General features: G+C 56.3%; 1 protein-coding gene across 2 annotated transcripts in view; it reads right to left on the bottom strand.

Moving 5' to 3' along the window:
* Positions 1 to 18,558, bottom strand: part of CASTOR2 (cytosolic arginine sensor for mTORC1 subunit 2) — a 49,863-nt gene that overhangs the window by 5,517 nt on the left and 25,788 nt on the right. For both annotated transcript variants that reach the window (XM_024571533.3, XM_053929840.2), the window contains exons 2-8: positions 12,966 to 13,036; positions 6,759 to 6,952; positions 5,924 to 6,056; positions 5,085 to 5,208; positions 3,908 to 4,018; positions 3,462 to 3,544; positions 8 to 102 (exon numbers count right to left, since the gene is read on the bottom strand). In XM_024571533.3, the coding sequence (XP_024427301.1) occupies positions 8 to 102; positions 3,462 to 3,544; positions 3,908 to 4,018; positions 5,085 to 5,208; positions 5,924 to 6,056; positions 6,759 to 6,952; positions 12,966 to 13,036 (811 nt within the window). The remainder of the gene's footprint in view (positions 1 to 7; positions 103 to 3,461; positions 3,545 to 3,907; positions 4,019 to 5,084; positions 5,209 to 5,923; positions 6,057 to 6,758; positions 6,953 to 12,965; positions 13,037 to 18,558) is intronic.

Raw genomic sequence — 18,558 nt, 5'->3', positions numbered from 1 at the left:
CACTCACCAGTGCGTGGTCGAACTTGAAAGTACTAATGTAGTAGGCGGGGATGTCTGCAGCAGCCAAGGGCTCCGAGATCTGGGCCACAATGCCACACTCATCTGGGGACAGAGGTGGGGACCGTGCTCAGCTCCATGTGGCATCATCACCTGGGGCGCTGGCCAGTGCGCCCTGGGCCCTCCTTGCTTCTCAGCCTTTCCTGTCCCTCTGCCAGTGGTCCCAGCCCTGTGCCCACAATCTTCCCAGAGAATTCTCACCCCTCCCCCTGAAGGCCCAGTGCAAAGGCTCCCCTACCCAGGAGCCTTCTGATTCCCTCAGCCAGCAACGAGCTCTGCAGTGTTAGGGCCCCACCCAGTTCCATCAAACTTTGGTCACCCCCTGCCTGTTTCCACGCTAGGTAGCCCCATTCCATCTTCCCCGCCTTCCGAGGTCTCTAAGATAGAGCTGGAGGCAGGGTGGGCAACGGGCACATGGGTTCAGACCCTCTTTTCAGTCACTGACACTTTGCTAGCCAGATGACTGTGGCCAAGTCACTTCTTCTCTCTGAGCCTCAGTTTCCTCATTGGAGTCCCCACTGGGCTACGGCTCCTGCCCATCCTAATGGCAGTGTCAGGTTGGGGCTGGGATGTGACTTCCTATTCCCTGTAACATGGTGCTTTCCGGTCTCCCAAAACCTCATCTGATAAGGCAACCTTGGGGTTGCTGAGGGCTGGTCTTATCTTCAACTGCAGCTTCCTCCCTGATTTAAATGTACCACTCAAGGCTTCCTCCTACAGGAAGACTACCTGGACTACTCTCCTTGAACACAATTGTATGTTTTCCTAAAAGCTACTGTTCTGATTTTGATGAAGAGGCATTTCTGCAACACTATCCCGGGCAACTGCAGGTGGGGTGGCAGGGGTGGGGAGTCTGGATCTGGTCACCAGCTCCCATGAAATTCTGGGGCTGAAATCTGGGATTAACTTGGGTCCCACCCCCACTGTCACCACACTCAGCGTCGCCTCTGACCTTCCACTCCCTGGCCCTGGCCCTGCTTATTGGCCCACCCCAGGGACCTGTGCAGTGCCCCTGGTGGTCTCATAAGTTCTTGCTTTCCCCTTGGTCTGCCGGGGCTGCTGGCTGGAGGCCCCTTTGGTGGCTGTGCGGGCCTCATGCCTTCACTCCTGGGGGCCGTCTTGTGCGGCCATGAATGGAGCCTGGCTGGGTCCCGAGGCAGCTGTAGCTACAGCTACAGACACGACTATTCCTACAAAAGGGGGTGGGGATGAGGGGAGGGTCTAGAGTGGGTCATTTCCAATTGCAGGTCGTGACCCACCTGTGACATTAATTTAGAAGGCTGGTGACCAGCGTTTTATAAAACGACACCACGGAACAGGGAAGGTCAGACGACAGCATGTGGCTAGATGAATGCAGTTTTGTGAAATGGTAGTTTGAGTTGCTTGTGGGGGTGTGTGTGCTGGGTTGTGATGTAAAATACACTTACTCCAACCATGGTCAGACACACACGGAATCCGCCGGTCTAGAGCCCGTCAGAGTCTAAGTGATTTTTCTTGCAGGGCCCGTTATAGCTAGGAGCACGGCTCTAAAACCCCCTACCCCCTTGGGGGGCAGATCCAGCTGTCGCCTTCCTTCCTGCCTGCCCCGCTCGCACCGCACTGGTGTCTACACGCCCCTTCCCTGTCACTATCCACGAGGCCAAGCAAACGCTCCGACAGCAACGTGCAGATGTTCGCCAGCACAGACAGCGGTTTCCTCCACTATCCCACCTTCACTTCTCCTTCATCCGGACCTTTTGGGTAATATTATTATACTGAGTGTATTTTGGTAAACTCAGAAGCAAAGCTGGGATAAAAAGATAAGCAGATTTATTTGTCTTCTTGCCTCTTCCTGTGTCTCCTCCTGGTGGCCCCTGGCTGCTGCCGTCCCTGCTGAAGCTCTGCAGGAAGACGTGGTGGCAGACCCCTTGGTCTGGCACCAGGACCGTGCTCCTTTGCCTGGCATGACCTGGCGGGGAGCCACCCCTTCCTGCTGGCCCAGTACCTGCCCACTGGTCAGCTCCAGAGCCACCTCCTTCCAGAAGCCTTCCCTTCCTGAACCTTCCCCAAGCCACCTGGTCCCTATGTGACAGTGACAGCAACCGCTGCTTGCTGAGCACACAGTGCAGCTACACCTCACACAGTGCTCAGGACCACCATGAGGCAGTCTATCTTTATCCTTATTTTACCGATAAGGAAACTGAGGCTCAGGTGTTAAGCAACACACCCCGCGGCCCAATCTCCAGCTTCCTTCACTGGGCAGCGAATGTGGGAAATGCTGGGGTTTGCGCAGGAGGCGGCCAGAGGGACAGGCGGGGCTCCAGGGTCAGAGCAGGAGCCTTCAGTATGCACTTCCTGGTCCTTGGAGAGTAGCGCAATGCCCTCCCCAGGATGGCTCTGACTTTGGCTTTGATGTGAGCAGTTAAGGGAAAAGTGTCCTGCAGGTCACCGTCCACCTGAGAATGTGGATGGTGGAGGCAGGTGGCAGAACCCGGCTCCCTTATAGACCCACTGCCCCCAGGTCAAAATGCCCTGCCACCTCTGTGTCCTGCCCCAGGAGCAAAGCCCACAGGGCAGACCTGATGGCTCCTCGGGCAGTCTGAGTGTTACTGGAAGCACCCTGCACCCCGTCTATGAGAAATCAGGGTTAGCTGGTCCCACAGGGCTTGCCGAGGATGCTCCCTGGAAATGACCACTCTGCGATTTACCAAAGGTGTCCCCTGGATTCAGGCTCCGGGTCTGACAGTCTCGCCTAAGGAAGTCATTTCTCAACGAGACAGAGCTCTACTCCAGGCACTTTGCCATCGCCCCCAGCGCGGCCCAAGGCCTGCACCCAGCGCCGACAAAGTGTGTGTCGCATGGCCCTCCGAACCGCAGGGGCTGAGGCCCGGCGCCCCACGGAAAATGCTTGTGGAAAAAATTATCTACCAAAGATACTGTATGGAGGATTGTAGAAACTGACGCCAGACTGAGTCTCCTCCCGTGGGATCAGGTCACTGGTTTCGGAGGAAGAAGTGCCTCTTCCCCAAAACAGACAAGGTTAGGCCCTGGGATGCCTGAGACATTACCGTGAGAAGGCCAGTGAATACTTTATGGGAAGGAGACAGCCAAGACTTGTGAGCAGGGGGACTAAGGAGTGACTTTCTTTCCCTCTTCAATTGTTACCATGCCCCCAGTTTTCTCATACTGAGCAGCTGTTTATTTTCTTGGGGTGGGGTGAATAGGAGTGCTTTGGTTGAAGCCACTCCTGTCCGTCAGGGGCCTGCCACCTGTCGCTTACTGGCCTGGGGCCTCAGGCTCCCCACCTGCACCACAGGGTACGACGCACAGGCGGAGCAACTGCAGGTGACATGAGTGCCCGGCACTTGGAGGCACTCTGCAATGCCAGCCGCCTCACCCTGACTGTTGAACCCCACGGGGCTTACCAAATCCCAGGGGCTGTCCTCCAATCCGCACCATCTTCCAGAGCTCTCCGGATGCGCTCGTGAACAACAGGTTACTAGGGAACCTTAAAAGGGAGGGAGAGAACCATCCCAGACAGCTGATGTGAATGGTGCTCCCTGGCCAGCTCTCCTTGGAACCTTCCCTGCCGTTGGGGCTCCACCTGCCACACGGCTTAAGGACCCCTGTGGAACCCTTGGCCCACTCGTTCTGCACCCTCCTTGCCTGAGAGGTAGGGGGACAGGAAGGCAAGGCTGGGACTGGGCTGTGGACAGCACAGGGGGCTGAGGGGCAAACAGCACTTGGATGACCTGGGGCCAGCTCACCTGCAATGAGGGGTTGTGGTGGGGACCTGCTAGGGATGAAGTGCTGCGCCCATCATGGAGCCTAGCCCACCCTGGGTCAACCCCCACCCTGTGGACCCACTCACCTCTGCTGGGTCTGCACGTCCATCACCAGGGAGATGTAGCCCTCAATGAGGGAGAAGGAGAAGAAGCGGATGTGGCCACAGTCATCACTGGCAGCCATTGGGTCCTTCACGCTGCGGGTAGGGGTGCTGGTGAGGGGTAGAGTGGAGGGCCCACTGCACCCTGACCCCCATCTGGCTCTCCAGCCCTGTCAGCTAGCCTCAGCATGAGGTATGGAAAGAGCCCTTGCCTGGGAAAGCAGGGCCAGGTCCCAGCCCCTCGCTTGCCCTGCTGGGTCTCATCTGTGAGAAGCACAGACCTCCATGGCGTTCACAGAGGTGAGTGCCGCACTCCACAATGCAGAGGTGAGTTCACCCCCGGGCAGGCTGTGCTCGCCCCCTCCCAGGCGGGGTTTCTCTATCCTTGTGCTGGCTCACGTCTCGGCACAACCTGTGGTCACTGCCAGCTCACTGGCACCTGCACCCACCCGACCTTGTGTCAGCCTAAATTTAAAATCTGTTCTGAGAAAAAATGCAAAGCCTGTCATCCTCTGAATGAAAAAACCCGAGTTTCCAGCTCCTCAATGATTGAGGGCCCTTGGAGCAGGAAGCAGTGGGTGCTGTTACAACTACACGTGCACCTGGGCTTCCCCAGGTTTTGAGATTCCCAAGGAAGAATGTCTCCCTTCTCAGAATGGGGCTTTTGGGCAGAGCCGTGTCTCCAGCCCCTACACTAGCACCCGGGGCGCACCTGAGTCTCCCCTACAGACCGGCTCCTGGGGCGCACCTGAGTCTCCCTTGCAGACCGGCTCCTGGGGCGCACCTGAGTCTCCCCTGCAGACCGGCTCCTGGGGTGCACCTGAGTCTCCCCTACAGACCGGCTCCTGGGGCGCACCTGAGTCTCCCCTGCAGACCGGCTCCTGGGGCGCACCTGCGTCTCCCCTGCAGACCGGCTCCTGGGGCGCACCCGAGTCTCCCCTGCAGACCGGCTCCTGGGGCGCACCTGCGTCTCCCCCTAAGGACTGGCTCCTGGGGCGCACCTGCGTCTCCCCCTAAGGACCGGCTCCTGGGGTGCACCTGTGTCTCCCCCTACAGACCAGCACCCGGGGCAGGTCTGTCTCCCCCGAGACTGGGGCTCCTGGGTACTGCCACGTCTCCTCTCAGCCTGCCCCTCGGCCCCTCACACCCAAGGGGCACCTACCCGTTGGAGTAGAACATGACGTCCATGAGGAGTGTGGCAACAGTGGGCAGCGTGTCGGGGTCCAGGCTGGTGACACAGAACCTGTTGCTGGGGCTGGACAGTGGGTGGATAACAGGTCTCTGGACTGTGAGAACACAAGGACGGGGTGCCGAGGTCAGTAAGCCAGCAGTGGTGTGGGGCAGGCAGAGACCCAGGAAAGGGGCGGGGCTGGGTGGCAGAGGCTCTGGGGAGGCCTGCTTTTGTCATTTCTTTAGCCTCCACTGCCACCTACTGCTCCTCTCACCCCCAGGCTCCCCCAGGCCCTGGGCCTTTGCACAGGCAGTGTTCTCTGCCTGGAACGCTCTTCCCAATGTCACCTGCGAGCTTAGCTCCCACTTGTGTTCCAAGCGTCAGTAAGCCCGAGAGTCAGTGCCCCTGGGAGGCCCACCCTGACCCGGGGGTCCACATCCGCCACCCGTGCTAGACCCTGGGAACAGGGTCCGACTAGGACTCTGCACTGCGCTGTTCCTGGTGTTCACCCAAAGTCAGTCTCCTTCCGTCACCATTTACTCCCCTTTACCCTCGTACCTCCCCCTCCCTCTCCCTCTGGCAGTCGCCACACGGTTGTCCGTGTCTGTTTCCTCTCTTAATCCTGTCACCGTTTTCACTCAGCCCCCAACACTCCTCTCTGCCGGCTGTCAGTCTGCTCTCTGGATCTACGAGTCTCCGTTTTGTGAGTAAAGTTTGTTCATTAGCGTCCACACGTAAGAGAAGTCACACGGTACTTGTCTTTCTCTGACTGGCTCATTTCAAGGACCGGGTGACTCCCTGAGGTCTCCCTGACCAGAGCCCCCACTCACCCATCTTGGGCTTCACAAAGCCATTGGTGATGCCAAGGTTCTCAGCTGCTACCGTCTCCCCATTGACGACCCGCAGAATGGTGAACTCGGATGACAAGGTATGGGTGACAAAGGGCAGGTCCCGCTCACGTACCTGGGGATGGGGAGTTGAGGATGGGGAGTAAGTATCCCGTGGCCCTGGATCAAGTAGGCCTGGGGGCAGTGACTCCTTCATTCTGCACCCCAGAGCCTGCCTCCCCTGTCTGTGCCTCCTGCCCCCTAGTGGGGGACGGGAGCTTGGGATCGGGGCACATCTCTCCAGGGGCGGCAGGAACGATGCAGAGGGGAGAGGACGCCACACTGAGGGCTGGGAGGTGCAGGTCTGTCCCTCGCCCCACCCTCCTGAATGCTGTGCCCAGACCTGTCCCCCTTCTCCAGGCCCATTCTCCTGAGGGTGGCCATGCCCCAAGGGAGAAGGAAATGAATGACACGGTGGCCAGGAGCTGGTGCTGGCCCCGTGACCAGAAAACTTGCCATCCCAGGGTAAGGGTGGGGGAGTGGGGAGACAGAAGTCCATCTGGGAGAGCATCCCACCCACATGTGCACCCCGCAGACCTCACTTCCTGGCCTCCAGGAAAGCCCAGCATGTCCATACCAAAGGCAAGGCAGGTGGTGGGTCCAGTGGGGCAGAGACCTAGGGCCCAGCCCAGGACATGCTTATACTTCACTGATGACCCTGAGGTCCCCCGACCTCTCTCTGAGCTGACCGAAGAATGGGGACCACCGAACTTTGCAGACAATGTCTGCGGGGGTTGTCCATGGCGCCCGAGGCCCTGGGGCGGGGAGAGGCAGTTACCAGGATGAAGTCCGTCTGGTAGGTGGACAGCATGAACACGGAGATGTTCTGGTCGGCCAGCGGGGCGATGACGGACTTGGCGATTTTGGTCACCCCGATGGGCTGGGAGCTGGAAAAGCTGCCGCCGCCTGACACTACATTGAGGGCCAGCCAGGTGGCATCTGCCACACTCAGATGCTCTGAGGAGGGCAGCTCTGGAGGGGGACACAGAAGGCAGGCCTGTGACTGATGGGCCCCAGGTCCCCAGGGCAGAGAAGGTCCCGGGGGTGGGGACTGAGACCTGGGACCAGCTTGTGACCTCAGCCAGACCTACCTTCTGGGCCTGAGTGCCCTCACGTGTCAGAGGGGCGTGGGATCGGCCTCAGAGGACTTTGGACATGGTGGGCGGCTCGACAGGATGGGAAACACAGGGACATATAGTTTATCTGTGTTGGGCCTCAGTTTCCTCAACCGTGAAATACTCAGCAGCCAGTAATGATTTTGTTATTTTTAGACCTCGCTACCCTCTGGATGGCAGCTGCTGCCATCACCACCCCACACCAGTGGAATGGGTCGCATGGTTTTCAAACTGGGTTCCCAGGAACTTCCCAGGAGCCTGGGAGGACACAGGATGGGGGTCCTGGATTTCCTCCCTGCTTCAATCAGACCTGCCCGTCGGGCTTCTCTGGAGAACACACAGCTCCAGGAGGGCTCCTGGGGCCACCATCAGGTGGGCGGTGACTGTCATCCAAGCCCCTCCTGAGGGCCTGGGAGTCCTGGGGGGTTGGCAGGGGCGGGGTGGGGGAGGTTCAGAGCGACAGCAATTGCCGGGTCTCCCTGACCAGCTCATGAAGACCTGGATTCCATCCGCTCAGACCATCCCTTTCACCCCATCCTGCAGAGAGCCCCCAGAGGAGCCTGTGCACGGGACGTGGGCACACGTCTCCACGAACATGCAGCCACAGAGCTGAGCACGGGCCTCTCCATGCATCACAGGCACCTGCTCAAACCTACCCCACAAAGGGACTGTTATTCCCACTGCAGACACCCCAAACCAGAGCTCTGAGAGGGCAGTGATTTGCTCCAGATCGCTTAGGGAAGAACAGTGCCAGGATTCAAACCCAGGTCTGACACCCTCATGCTCTGCCCTGGGCACTGAGTGGGAAGAAGGGCCAGGTCCCCAGGAAGAACAGGCACTAAGAAGAGGGGCCCAGACACTGATGATGTTGATGATGATGGTAATACCCCAGGGAAGGCTGAGCCGGCCTCAGGCAAGATGGCTTCCAAGGAGGGGAGATAGAGCGAGGCCCCACCAGGCTCCTACCTGCCCAGCTCCGGTCGTCATGGCGACCACAGCCTAGCAAGCCCATTGGTTTTGCGGGCTGAGAAGGGCCAGTCCTTGGCCAGGCTGGCTGGAGAGGCAGGCAGCTTCCCAGAAAAGGGAAAAGGTTTGTGAGGGAGAGCAGGAGAAAACATTTGAAAAGGCGCTGGGTCTCAGGCAGCCGTGTCTAGTCTCTGCTCGTTATCCGAGGTGTCAGAGAAGAGATTCTCCACCCCAGGTCCATCAGAGCAGATGTGCCCCCACAACCGGAGGAGGCCCCCTCAATTCTGAAATTCTCGTAATTCTCCCTCTGGCTCTCAGCCCTGAAGACAAGCCCCAGAGGTTCTTCCAATGGCAGGCCTGGACTGTCAGGCGTTCCGCCCCGGACTAGCAGTCACCCCCTGAGGCTTCCAGAAGAGTGAGCTTCGTCAGAGCGGCAGAAGCGGCTGGAAACCACAGCATTTACTGTTTCCGGTCCCATGGACTCCAAATGCTGCCCCAGCATTCTGGGGGACAGGGAAGGGCTGTTGGCCTTCTTCCTCACCCTGAGTCAAGCCTTGGGGAGCCCCAGGTGCTGCTTTGGGGCTCTGGGGACGAGCCGCCAGGAGGCGGCAAGCTGGCTCTTCCCTAGAGGGAAAGTGGACCCATTCCAAGACTGAAACGGATTATCTCTGTCACTGCCCATTGTCCAAGACCCTAAAAATAGCTTCTTGGAGCTGAAGACGCTTCCTGGTAGATGAGGTACCAGTGTCTTGCCACCCTACCAGTCACAAAGTTGGGTGACTGTTGCTAGGCGTAGCCCCCACCTGCCCAGGAGCCCCCAGTTCTGGCTGCAGGACCTGCAGTGAGTGCCCTGTGCTACACGGCAGCGTCCTCTGCACAGCGCCTGTTTCTCGGGCTCCCCCTACCCTGCCTGCAGCAGGGCCAAGCGTCCTGGGGTAGGACAGGTGGCTTGAATCCTGGCCGTGTGACCTTGGACCCCTGGGTTTTTAAGTTTTCAAATGTGGGATGATGAAGTCAGGATGGACTGGGGAAGTGCATGGAGGATTAAATGAGATAATCCCCACCAAGAGCTTGGGGGAGCGCCTGGCACCTGTCCAAGTGCTCCTCCAATGCCTGAGCCTTTCTGTATTGCACCGCTGGTGGTGGCCTTGCAGGTTCTGGATGGCAGTTGGGTAAAGTGTATCAAGAGTTTAAAAAATGTTCAACTTCACTGTAAAGGAGCACAGCCAACCCTTGAACAATATGGGTCTGAACTGCCTGGGTCCACTGAAGTGCCACGTACGCCACGAGCGTGCCTTGCAGAACTGAGAGGAGGGTGGTGACTGTGTTTGGGACGAGGCCACGGAGGCCCCAGGGCGCGGAGCAGCCTGCCCAGAACGGTAAGCAGTGAGCAGCAGGGCTAGGTCAGGACCTGGATCTTTCCATCGTAGCCCAGTGTGACTGACACCAGGAGTTACCTCTCAGCATCTTCCTCCTTCTACCTTTTGGCCAGTCACGGCCCAAGGAGCATGTCCTGCTCCAGTGTGGTGCAGGTACCACTGACGCAGGTAAGGGGACTGTGATGGGTGAGGACCAGTGAAGGGGTCCTGATTAGCACTGTGCCCCGCGTAACTGCAAACCTAAGATGCTGCCCACTGCCCAGAGGTCAGGGCAGGGGCTGCCGCTCACGTTATTTTGGGGTCCCTGAAAGCATCTAGCATTGCACCTAGTAAGTGCTCATTAAATATGTAAAGGATCAAATGACACACACACACACACACACAGAAACCCCTTGTTCGCTACACCCACACACAGCATCCATTTGCGCCAAGAACCTCTGGAATTCCACATGAAACAGAGTTGTCTGGTCAATGTCACTGACAACTGTCCCACCCTCCCAGGGAAGGCTCAGCACTTTACATACATGTGAGCCGCTGAGAGCTGCGAGTGCCTAACTGGGAAAGCTTCCCGGTGACAATACTGCCAATGAACAATAACCCAGGCTCCCCGGCCAAGGGAGGCCCCTGGGCGCAAAGCAGTGTTTGCAGAACTGGGAGACAGAGCACCATCCTTCACACAGTGCGGCACAACCAGCACCCCTGCCCGCCCCACCCCGCCCCATGGGGGTGGCCACAGACCAAGCCCCCTTTCTGAAGAGGAGCCTCCTAAGAGAAATAACCCCCATCCCAGAGCTGAGGCGAGACACTGGAACTCGGTAGCCCCCACCCCAAATCCTGTCCTCTGTGGGCCTTCCAAACAGCCCTGCCACATGCGGGCCCACCCTCCTGCTCGGCCGCTCCTGACCTTGGTCTGCGGGGGAACCATCACAACACTTCCTGCTTTAAATGGGCCCCCATCCCTCAAGGACTCTGGGCACCTTCATGGCAGTCTTCCCTCTTAGAAAATGCATCTTTGCTCTTTACCCTCAGGCCACTGGAATGATCCCAGGAGGTGATGCATCTCTGCAGCCGGGTATAGGTGAGTCTTAGTTTGGATACTTTCCCCTGTAGCTCTACAACAGGAGTATGAGAGATATTACTTTAAATGCACACACTTTTTTCTTGGGCAACAGAGCTATCCAAGCAGCCAGCTCCTGGGGTCAGAGATGGTGCCTCTCAATTCCAGCTACATCTCCAGGGACAGCCAGGTGCTGGCACATCCTAGGTGCTCAGTAAATTCTGCCTCCTGCAACCCTGGGGGCTGGCTCCAGTAACTGGCCCCTCCTCCGTGGGCCGATTCCTGCACAAGGGCTTCCAGGGCCTGTGAAACTGGCTTATCAGGTCCCACGGCCTCCCCCTTTCCTTGCTCATGGTGTTCTCTCGTTTGCTGCCTCCAGATACAGAGATTTTAGTCTGTCTGGGGAGGAGGGTTAGATAGAATATCTATTCCCAGAGAACAGATACTCTGGAGCGTTCCTTCTGTGTCTGAGATGCCACGATTCTCAACAGTTCTGCATCAGAGGTGTAAGTGCCCACGAGAAAATGAAAAGGTGTCTGGGTTGCCCGAGCATGTGGTTTTCGTGTACCTGTGGCTCCTGTACTCAGAAAGTGTCTGCTGAATAAATAAACGAGTGAGTGACTGTGTGGGTGCCTCCCAGCCCTGCTCCGGCCGTGCAGATGCCCCTGGGAGACAGGGGAGGACATTGTGTCCTTGAGATGTGCAGGCCAGGCCCACCGCACACACCAGCTTGATGCCCGGGAGCGCCTGCGGGTAAGAATGATGGAACACAGCTGGAGAGATCGCTTCCCCGGGGGTTTCAACGTGAATCAAGAACCATAAAACAGTCAACTTCTGACCCGTATGCCATTTCTCGGACCCCATTTTAGGGATCGACCTGAATGAGAACAAATGTTACACATTTAAAGAGTTTATAAATTTATCACTGGAGAAAAACTAAAGCAACCTTAATTTTAATCTTAGGGCACCAGGCAAGGAAGTGGGGCTGCTGTGAAAGACCGTGACATCCACAGGGGATTTTAAGCCATAATGTTACGTGAAACCATTTCTTTATATACCATGCTCGTAAGTAAATTAAAAAGACATCCCGTGCACAGAAAAAGGTTGAAATGCTAAAAAGTTACTAGTTGTCTTTGGGGTGGGGCTGCTTGTTCACAATGTCAAGTCTGTCTGTTTGGAGGAATGTGGTTCAGTCGGCAGCTCTGGGGGAGTCCCACTCCATGCTCCCGGGGCACATGGCTCCCCGTTCTGTTCTCAGCTGCTCACTCATGGGCGCACCACCTTCCCAAGAATTAATGTGTATTGGTTAATTCAGGAGTGAATGTTCGTTGCTACTTTAGAGCAGGACAGACATAAAAACTTTAATGATAAGACTGCAGCAAGTGGGGGGAGGGGAGAATGACCGCTAACAGGCAGTGGGGTTCGGGGTGACAAAAGTGTTCTGGGACGCAGTGCTGCTGGCTGCGCGACTGCATGGATGTGAAAAACCGCCGAACTGCTGTGTATTCTCCAGTGATGGATTTTATGGCATGTTCCCCGTATCTCAACCTATGCACCCCAATGTTCATGGCAGCACAGTTTACAATAACCAAGTGCTGGAAGCAACCTAAGTGCCCATCAGCAAATGAGTGGATCCAAAAACTATGGTACATTTACACAATGGAATTCTATGCAGCAGAGAGAAAGAAGGAGCTCCTACCCTTTGCGATAGCATGGATGGAACTGGAGAGCAGTATGTTAAGTGAAATAAGCCAGGTGGTGAGGGACAAATACCATATGATCTCACCTTTAACTGGAACATAATCAACAAAAGAAAAAAGCAAACAAAACAGAACCAGAGACATTGAAATGAAGAACAATCTAACAATAGCTAGGGGGAGGGGAGAAGGGACAGTGGGGAGAAGGGTTTTCAGGAACTACTATAAAGGACACATGGACAAAACCAAAGGAGAGGGTGGAAGCAAGGGAGGGAGGTGGGTTTGGCTGGGGTGGGGCGGAGTAGTGGAGGGAAAATGCAGACAACTGTAATTGAAGAACAATAAAATAATAATAATAAAAAAGAATAAACATTAGGTAAGTGCAAAAAAATCATTAAAAAAATAAAAAATAAAAATGGAAAAAAGGTAAAGGGAAATCATGAAAGATGGTCACTGGAGCTTCTCCAGTGGGAATGAGGACCGAGCACAATCTAAGGCGCCTCACTCACAACAGGCACTCAACGCCACATGTCTCTTCCTTCTTGACTACTTGAGTTCTTGGCTAAGTAAGCTCTGTGTCTCATTCACCCTCTTAGCTCTGAGGCCTTTCTGGGCAGAGAGAGGGAGGGACGATCAGCGAGAACACAGGGAGAGACAGCTGTCTGCTGACTTCCGACCCCACCAGCAGATGGGGGCGGAGATAAGGAGGAGGCAGCCATGGCAGACCGGAGGGCACAGAGCAGCCATGTCCCAGAAGTGAGAAGCACTCACCCAGGAAGCCCTCCTCATCAACGATGATGGTGTAATCCTCCGGTGTCTCAGTCAGACTGAAGAACTTGCACCTGGGTGGACAGACAGACAGACACAGGATATCATGTTAGTTCCTCATCAGCCCCGGCAGGACACTGTGGCAACCCAGCAGATGACTTGGTTTACTCAGAGCTCGGTCCCCAGGCTGCTGGTGACCTCCAGTAAGCTGCTTATCTCTCCCTCGACCCCCCTCCAGCTCTGACTCAGGAGGTCTCAGAGAGCCCTAGAGACAGTGATCATCCACTCTGCACCCCCAACCTTCAGGGCCTGGGAGTCAGCCAGCCACTAGGATCCGTACACCTGTGGGTCTTGGATCCCACTCTTTCACGGAGGAGGTGGCTGAGGGGCAGCTCTGGCAGGGGTCATGCCAATGAACTGTCTTTCTCATGCCCTGCCCTGCCCATTCTGGCCTCTAGGCCTCTGTCACTGTCCCTCCACCCGCAACCATCCTGGCCCCTCTCCTCACCAACTGGAGAGCTCCCACTCTCACTCAGGGACTAATTCCCACCACCCAACTGACAGCCAAGCATGCGAGGGGTGTGGCTGTCTCTGCAGTTTTGGGGTACAGATCCCTGAATTGCCACATGCTGCCTTTGGTAATACTGCTGAGCCTGGAGTGTACGATACTCACTCCCCTGCAAAGACCATCAACTTCCCAAGGCCAGGGACTGGCAATTGCTCCGTCCCTCCTCACGTCGTCCCTGCTGGGCTTGGATCTACACACACTCTTGGTGCCTGGCAGACACACTGAGCTGTGTGTCCAGGCTTCCCACCATGGGGTGACGGGGTCACCACCCCTCAATGCCTGTCTCTGTCCCCCATGCAGCCAACTTGGCCCCCAGACTCTGGGTGCAGCTACAGGGAGAGAGGGTGTGCACAGGCTGCGGGATGCAGGCAACGTGGTCATTCACCCAGTCTCACCACTCTTAGGCGTGAGGCCCAGCGTGGGCTCCGTGCCCAATGCTAAAACTCATTCCTCACGGGAGCCATAACAGAAAGAGGCCCAATGAGGAACCCCAGCAAGGGCCTGAATATCACTTCTCCAAGGATTAAAGTGGAAAAGGAATCTCGAAGGGGATCGGTGGTGCAGGGGCCCGGGTGGCTGGGAGGCCCACGGACCTCTCCCCTCCTGGGGCCCTCTCCAGTCAGCTGCCTGCAACACGGAGCCTGATCAACAGAACCACTGCAGCACCCTTTAGCGTTATTCTTACATTTTTCCAAAGGAATGAGAGCGACTAGAATTGGTAGGAATGCAAAATGATACAGCCATGTGGAAAACAGTTTCTCATAAAGTTAAACACACACTGACCACCCAAACGAGCAACCCCACTCCTGGGTAAATCCCACCCTGTTTACCCGAGAGAATGAAAACATATGCGCACACAAAGACCTGAATGCGAAGGTTTACAGCCTTGGTTGGTAACCACCCCACCCTGGAGACAACCCAAGTGTCCTCCCTTCAACGAGAGCACTGGATGAACTGCGGCACAGCCGCACCACGGGGTACTGGCTGGCAATAAAAAGAAATGAATTACCGACCTATGCAATGATGTGGGTGAATCACAAATGCATTTTGCTAAATTAAAGCCAGACTCAAAAGGTTCCGATACTCCACGATTCCATTTTATTACATGACATATGGAAGAAGCAAAACGTGGTGAGGATGGAGGACAAATTCGTGGTTGCCTGAGGCTGGCCCGGGGCGGACTTTAGACGGGGGCCCGGGAGCTTTTGGGGTGCTGGAAGTGTTTAGGGTCTGTCTGTGGTGGTGGTTACAGGATCACATCCATTTGTCAAAACTCAAAGACCTGTATCCTAAAAAGGATGAATTTTACTGCATGTAAATTATACCTCAGTGAACCTGACCTTAAAGGCAATGCTTGTGCCGGCCGTAAACAAGGTGTCATTTATTCTCTTCCCCTCTGACACTCTGCCCAACCATCAGCACTCACTCCTTCACTTCCCTCCAGCTCTTTGGTTTTCAAATGACATCTCTGTCCCTGCCTGTCCCACATCCAATTTGCAACTATCGCCTGGACAAATGAAATCTAAAATTGCTTGGGACAATGGCACATCATCACCCCAGTAAGTGGCAATCTCTGATCTGGCCTAGCTCCTTCCTAGGGACTCCTGCGCACACAGAAAGACCTTGGAAGCCTCCCGTCACTGGCCTGCCTGAACAGGTACTCGCTGGGTGGGGGCGTGGCCACCCTGCATCTGAGAGAGCCTTGTGAAGGCAAACAGATGTGGCGTTTGCTCCCAATGCCCTCTCGGCTGTGAGGGACACTCCAGAAATAGAGCACATAAGTCATCCGGGAGGCACAAACACCGGCAGAAGGCAACACTGGCCTCTGTGGAGATGGGGTATAAACACATCACTGGCGTGGTCGTCTCGCCCTTCGAGACCCATTATGCACATCTTTTTATCTTAAAGATTTTTATTTATTTATCTTTAGAGAGAGGGCAAGGAGAAAGAGAGGGAGAAAAACATTGATGTGCGAGAGAAACATTGATTGGTTGCCTCTTGCACGCCCCCAACTGGGGGGTCTGGCCCGAAACCTAGGCACATTTCCTGACTGGGAATCGAACCTTCGGCCTTTCAGTTCGCAGACCAGCATTCAACCCACTGAGCCACACCAGCCAGGGCCTAGTATAAGCATCTCCTTTGGAGTAAAACCTTTTGTGATTGGCACCAGCCACCCCCTCTCATTCACCTTCCAGCATAGGGGTGGAGCCCTCTCGACAGCTCACAGCCTCACACTGCATCTACAAGGGGATGTTGAGGCCACTGTGGGCTGAGGGGCGGTGGTCCACCGTGACTCCAGGGGAGGCTCTACCTACCTCATGGTGTAGGGGAAGTGGGCGGTGCACAGTGTCAGCAACGGTGCAGGACAAGTACTTCCCACAACCCACTATGCACAATCCTTGCTTCCCCCAGCAGACCATGGACTCTCACAGGCAAGGACGATGGGTTCCCTATACGCACCCCTAGGATGAACACCGGCTGGGCACAGAATCCACACTCACTGTCCGGCGGGCAGAAGTGTAGACTACAGCCACTCCCACCTCCAGAGACAGAGAGGCCCTGAGCAGAACGAGCCTGCTCGCCCTGGTGTGGCGCTGCCTTGACTTACCCCCTCTGGGAGACCCTGCAGTCTCTGGTCCCACCTCTGAGCTCTCTAATGAGCCATGGCTAAATCCGCACCCCAGACGCCAGCCCCTGCTGTCGGTGGCTTCTCCGTACTTGGTCTAAAAAGGGCTTGAAGGAGGACCAAAACCCAGCCACTGGCCAGCCTGTTTGTTAGGAAGCCGGAGGAGGAGGTCTGTCTGTTCTCTAGGTGCCCTCACGGCACTAGGAACAGGATGAAAGAACGGGAGAAGAGAGCCTGGCGGAGAGAAGAGGGGGGGAGAGAGAGAGGGGGGGAGGAAGACACACACACACACACACAAAATCCTGGAGCTGAGGGGCCTAGGTTCCAGCCTTAACATGGTACCTGGGGATGGTGAACCTGGGCTGCTTCATTCCTCTGTAGGATGAGGAATGAGGTGGGCTAGTTCCCATCCAGTTCCAGCTTGGGCAGTGCATGGGCCACCTGGATCCCTGCCAGCTCCACGGCAGGGTGGACCTCAAGGGTTCTGGCCAACAAGGAATGGACACATGATTCCAGAACCACCGAGTATCTAGAAAATACTTTTCAAGGGGAAACATTTTCCAGCCAGTACCTGTCAGAACCCAAGACAGATCTGCTGCCCAGGGACCTGGGCGAGGGGCGCGTCACGACTGTGGGGAGAGGGCCCGTTCACTTCACAGTCCGGGCGCAGAGCGCCTGTAGAGTTGGGTGGCACACAACCCGCGCATGGTGGGATGGTGCTGGGCGGATCCTGCAGCAACATTCAGGGAGACAGACACCAACACTACGGCTCCGACCCACAGGGGAGGGAGCCTGGGGAACAGCAGCTTGGGGACAGCCCTGCCTCACTGCGGCCTAGGACACCCCAAGAATCATGCATGTCCCCCATCTAGGGGGTGCCAATGTACCCCTGGGCTCTGTGAACACGGCATGGGTACTGGACGAGCGCAGGCCACACTGGGGAGCCCCTGTCTGTCTGGAGCCTCATGGCCAACACGGAGCAGGCCCGGAGGAACTGAGGGGACCCTAGACTGTTTCCCTTTGGCCCAGAGGAAGATTCCAGTCACCACCTTTAAATCTCTGCAGTTACTGTGGACCATGGATGGAAGCAATGTTGCTGTTTATGGCTGTGTGACCGTAGGCAAGTTACTTACCCTCTCTGTGCCCATTTCCTCACCTGTACAATGGGGATAATAAAAGTATCTATCCACTTCACAGGGCTGTTGTTGAAGAATAAATGATGAATCAGTATGACTATGATGAGCACTAAATATGTCAGCTATTTCTTCTTAGTGGGCAGAGAGAGCTAAGGGGGAGGCAATAGGGAGGCCAGCGTGTGTTCCGAGTAAAGGAAAGCTCTAAAGCCAGCTGATGACAGAGACCAATGGGCTGGCTTGGGAGGCAGTGAGTTGTCAATTCCCCGAGTGGCTGAGCCCCAGGCAGACAGGCTGCAGTGGTGATGCTGCCTCAGTGGGGAGATGGACTAAGCTGAGTGTCTGATCCTTGGAAACACCTGGTTCCCCAAGCAACAAGCTTTGGCTGCAAAGTCCATTCAGCTCCCTAGTAGCTCAGCTCTCACCACACAGCCGGAGGAGGAACGACGAGTTATGATGGAAGAGACACACTCAGCCTGTCACTGCCAGCGAACCTGTGTTGGAACCAACCCTGCAGCCCTGGGCCCGACCCTGCTCCCTGACACACCACACTGAGGCCTCAGCAATCCTCACAGACATCTGGCATGTCAGGACAGGGACCATCCAGGTAGGGGCACCAGGCGGCGGCCTGACGGATCACCACTGGGTGGAAGCTCCCATCGGCATCCCTCCTGCCTTCTCCATTGCCCCGCTGGCTGTGCTCACTTCCTCGTGGTTCCTGCACACCACAAGGACCCCTTCTGTAGTCCGGGCTCAGCAAAGGCTGCCTGCATGTAGAATCTCACACAGAGGACTCAGGTCCCTGGGAAGTGGGAGCAGCCAGCTTTGTTAGACTGCAGCCTGCTTCCGGCAGGGTGTCAATGTCCTGTGCCAGCCAGACCCTGCTGAGGTCACCTGCCAGCTGCTCACAGAACAAGTCCAGACCTTTGCAGTTACAGCCTGACCAGTGGGCTTTGAAAGGAACCCAGAGCCTTCACACAGGACCTGCAAACAGGCTTCCAGCACCTTCCAGGCACCTGTTTACAAACCATTCTTGTTTTTTTGTTCAGGTAGAGCCTCTGAATGCCCATGAGCCTATTTTGAACTTCAGCACCAGCCTGGAAAGCCAGGAGTCCTTCTCACCAAGTGCAGCCCATTCAGTCTGGAAGGAGGGAGGTCCAGCCACATCTTCCTTTGCAGGACGTCACAGTGGGGACATGCAGGGGCCGTGGGCCCTGCCCCGCTGGCCCCAGCTGTGGCCCCTGCTGCTGCTTTCTGCAGCGCAGTGAA

The sequence above is a fragment of the Desmodus rotundus genome, chromosome 1 (assembly GCF_022682495.2).
Source record: "Desmodus rotundus isolate HL8 chromosome 1, HLdesRot8A.1, whole genome shotgun sequence".
Classification (NCBI taxonomy): Eukaryota; Metazoa; Chordata; class Mammalia; order Chiroptera; family Phyllostomidae; genus Desmodus; species Desmodus rotundus.
This window is presented reverse-complemented; position numbering and strand designations above follow the sequence as displayed.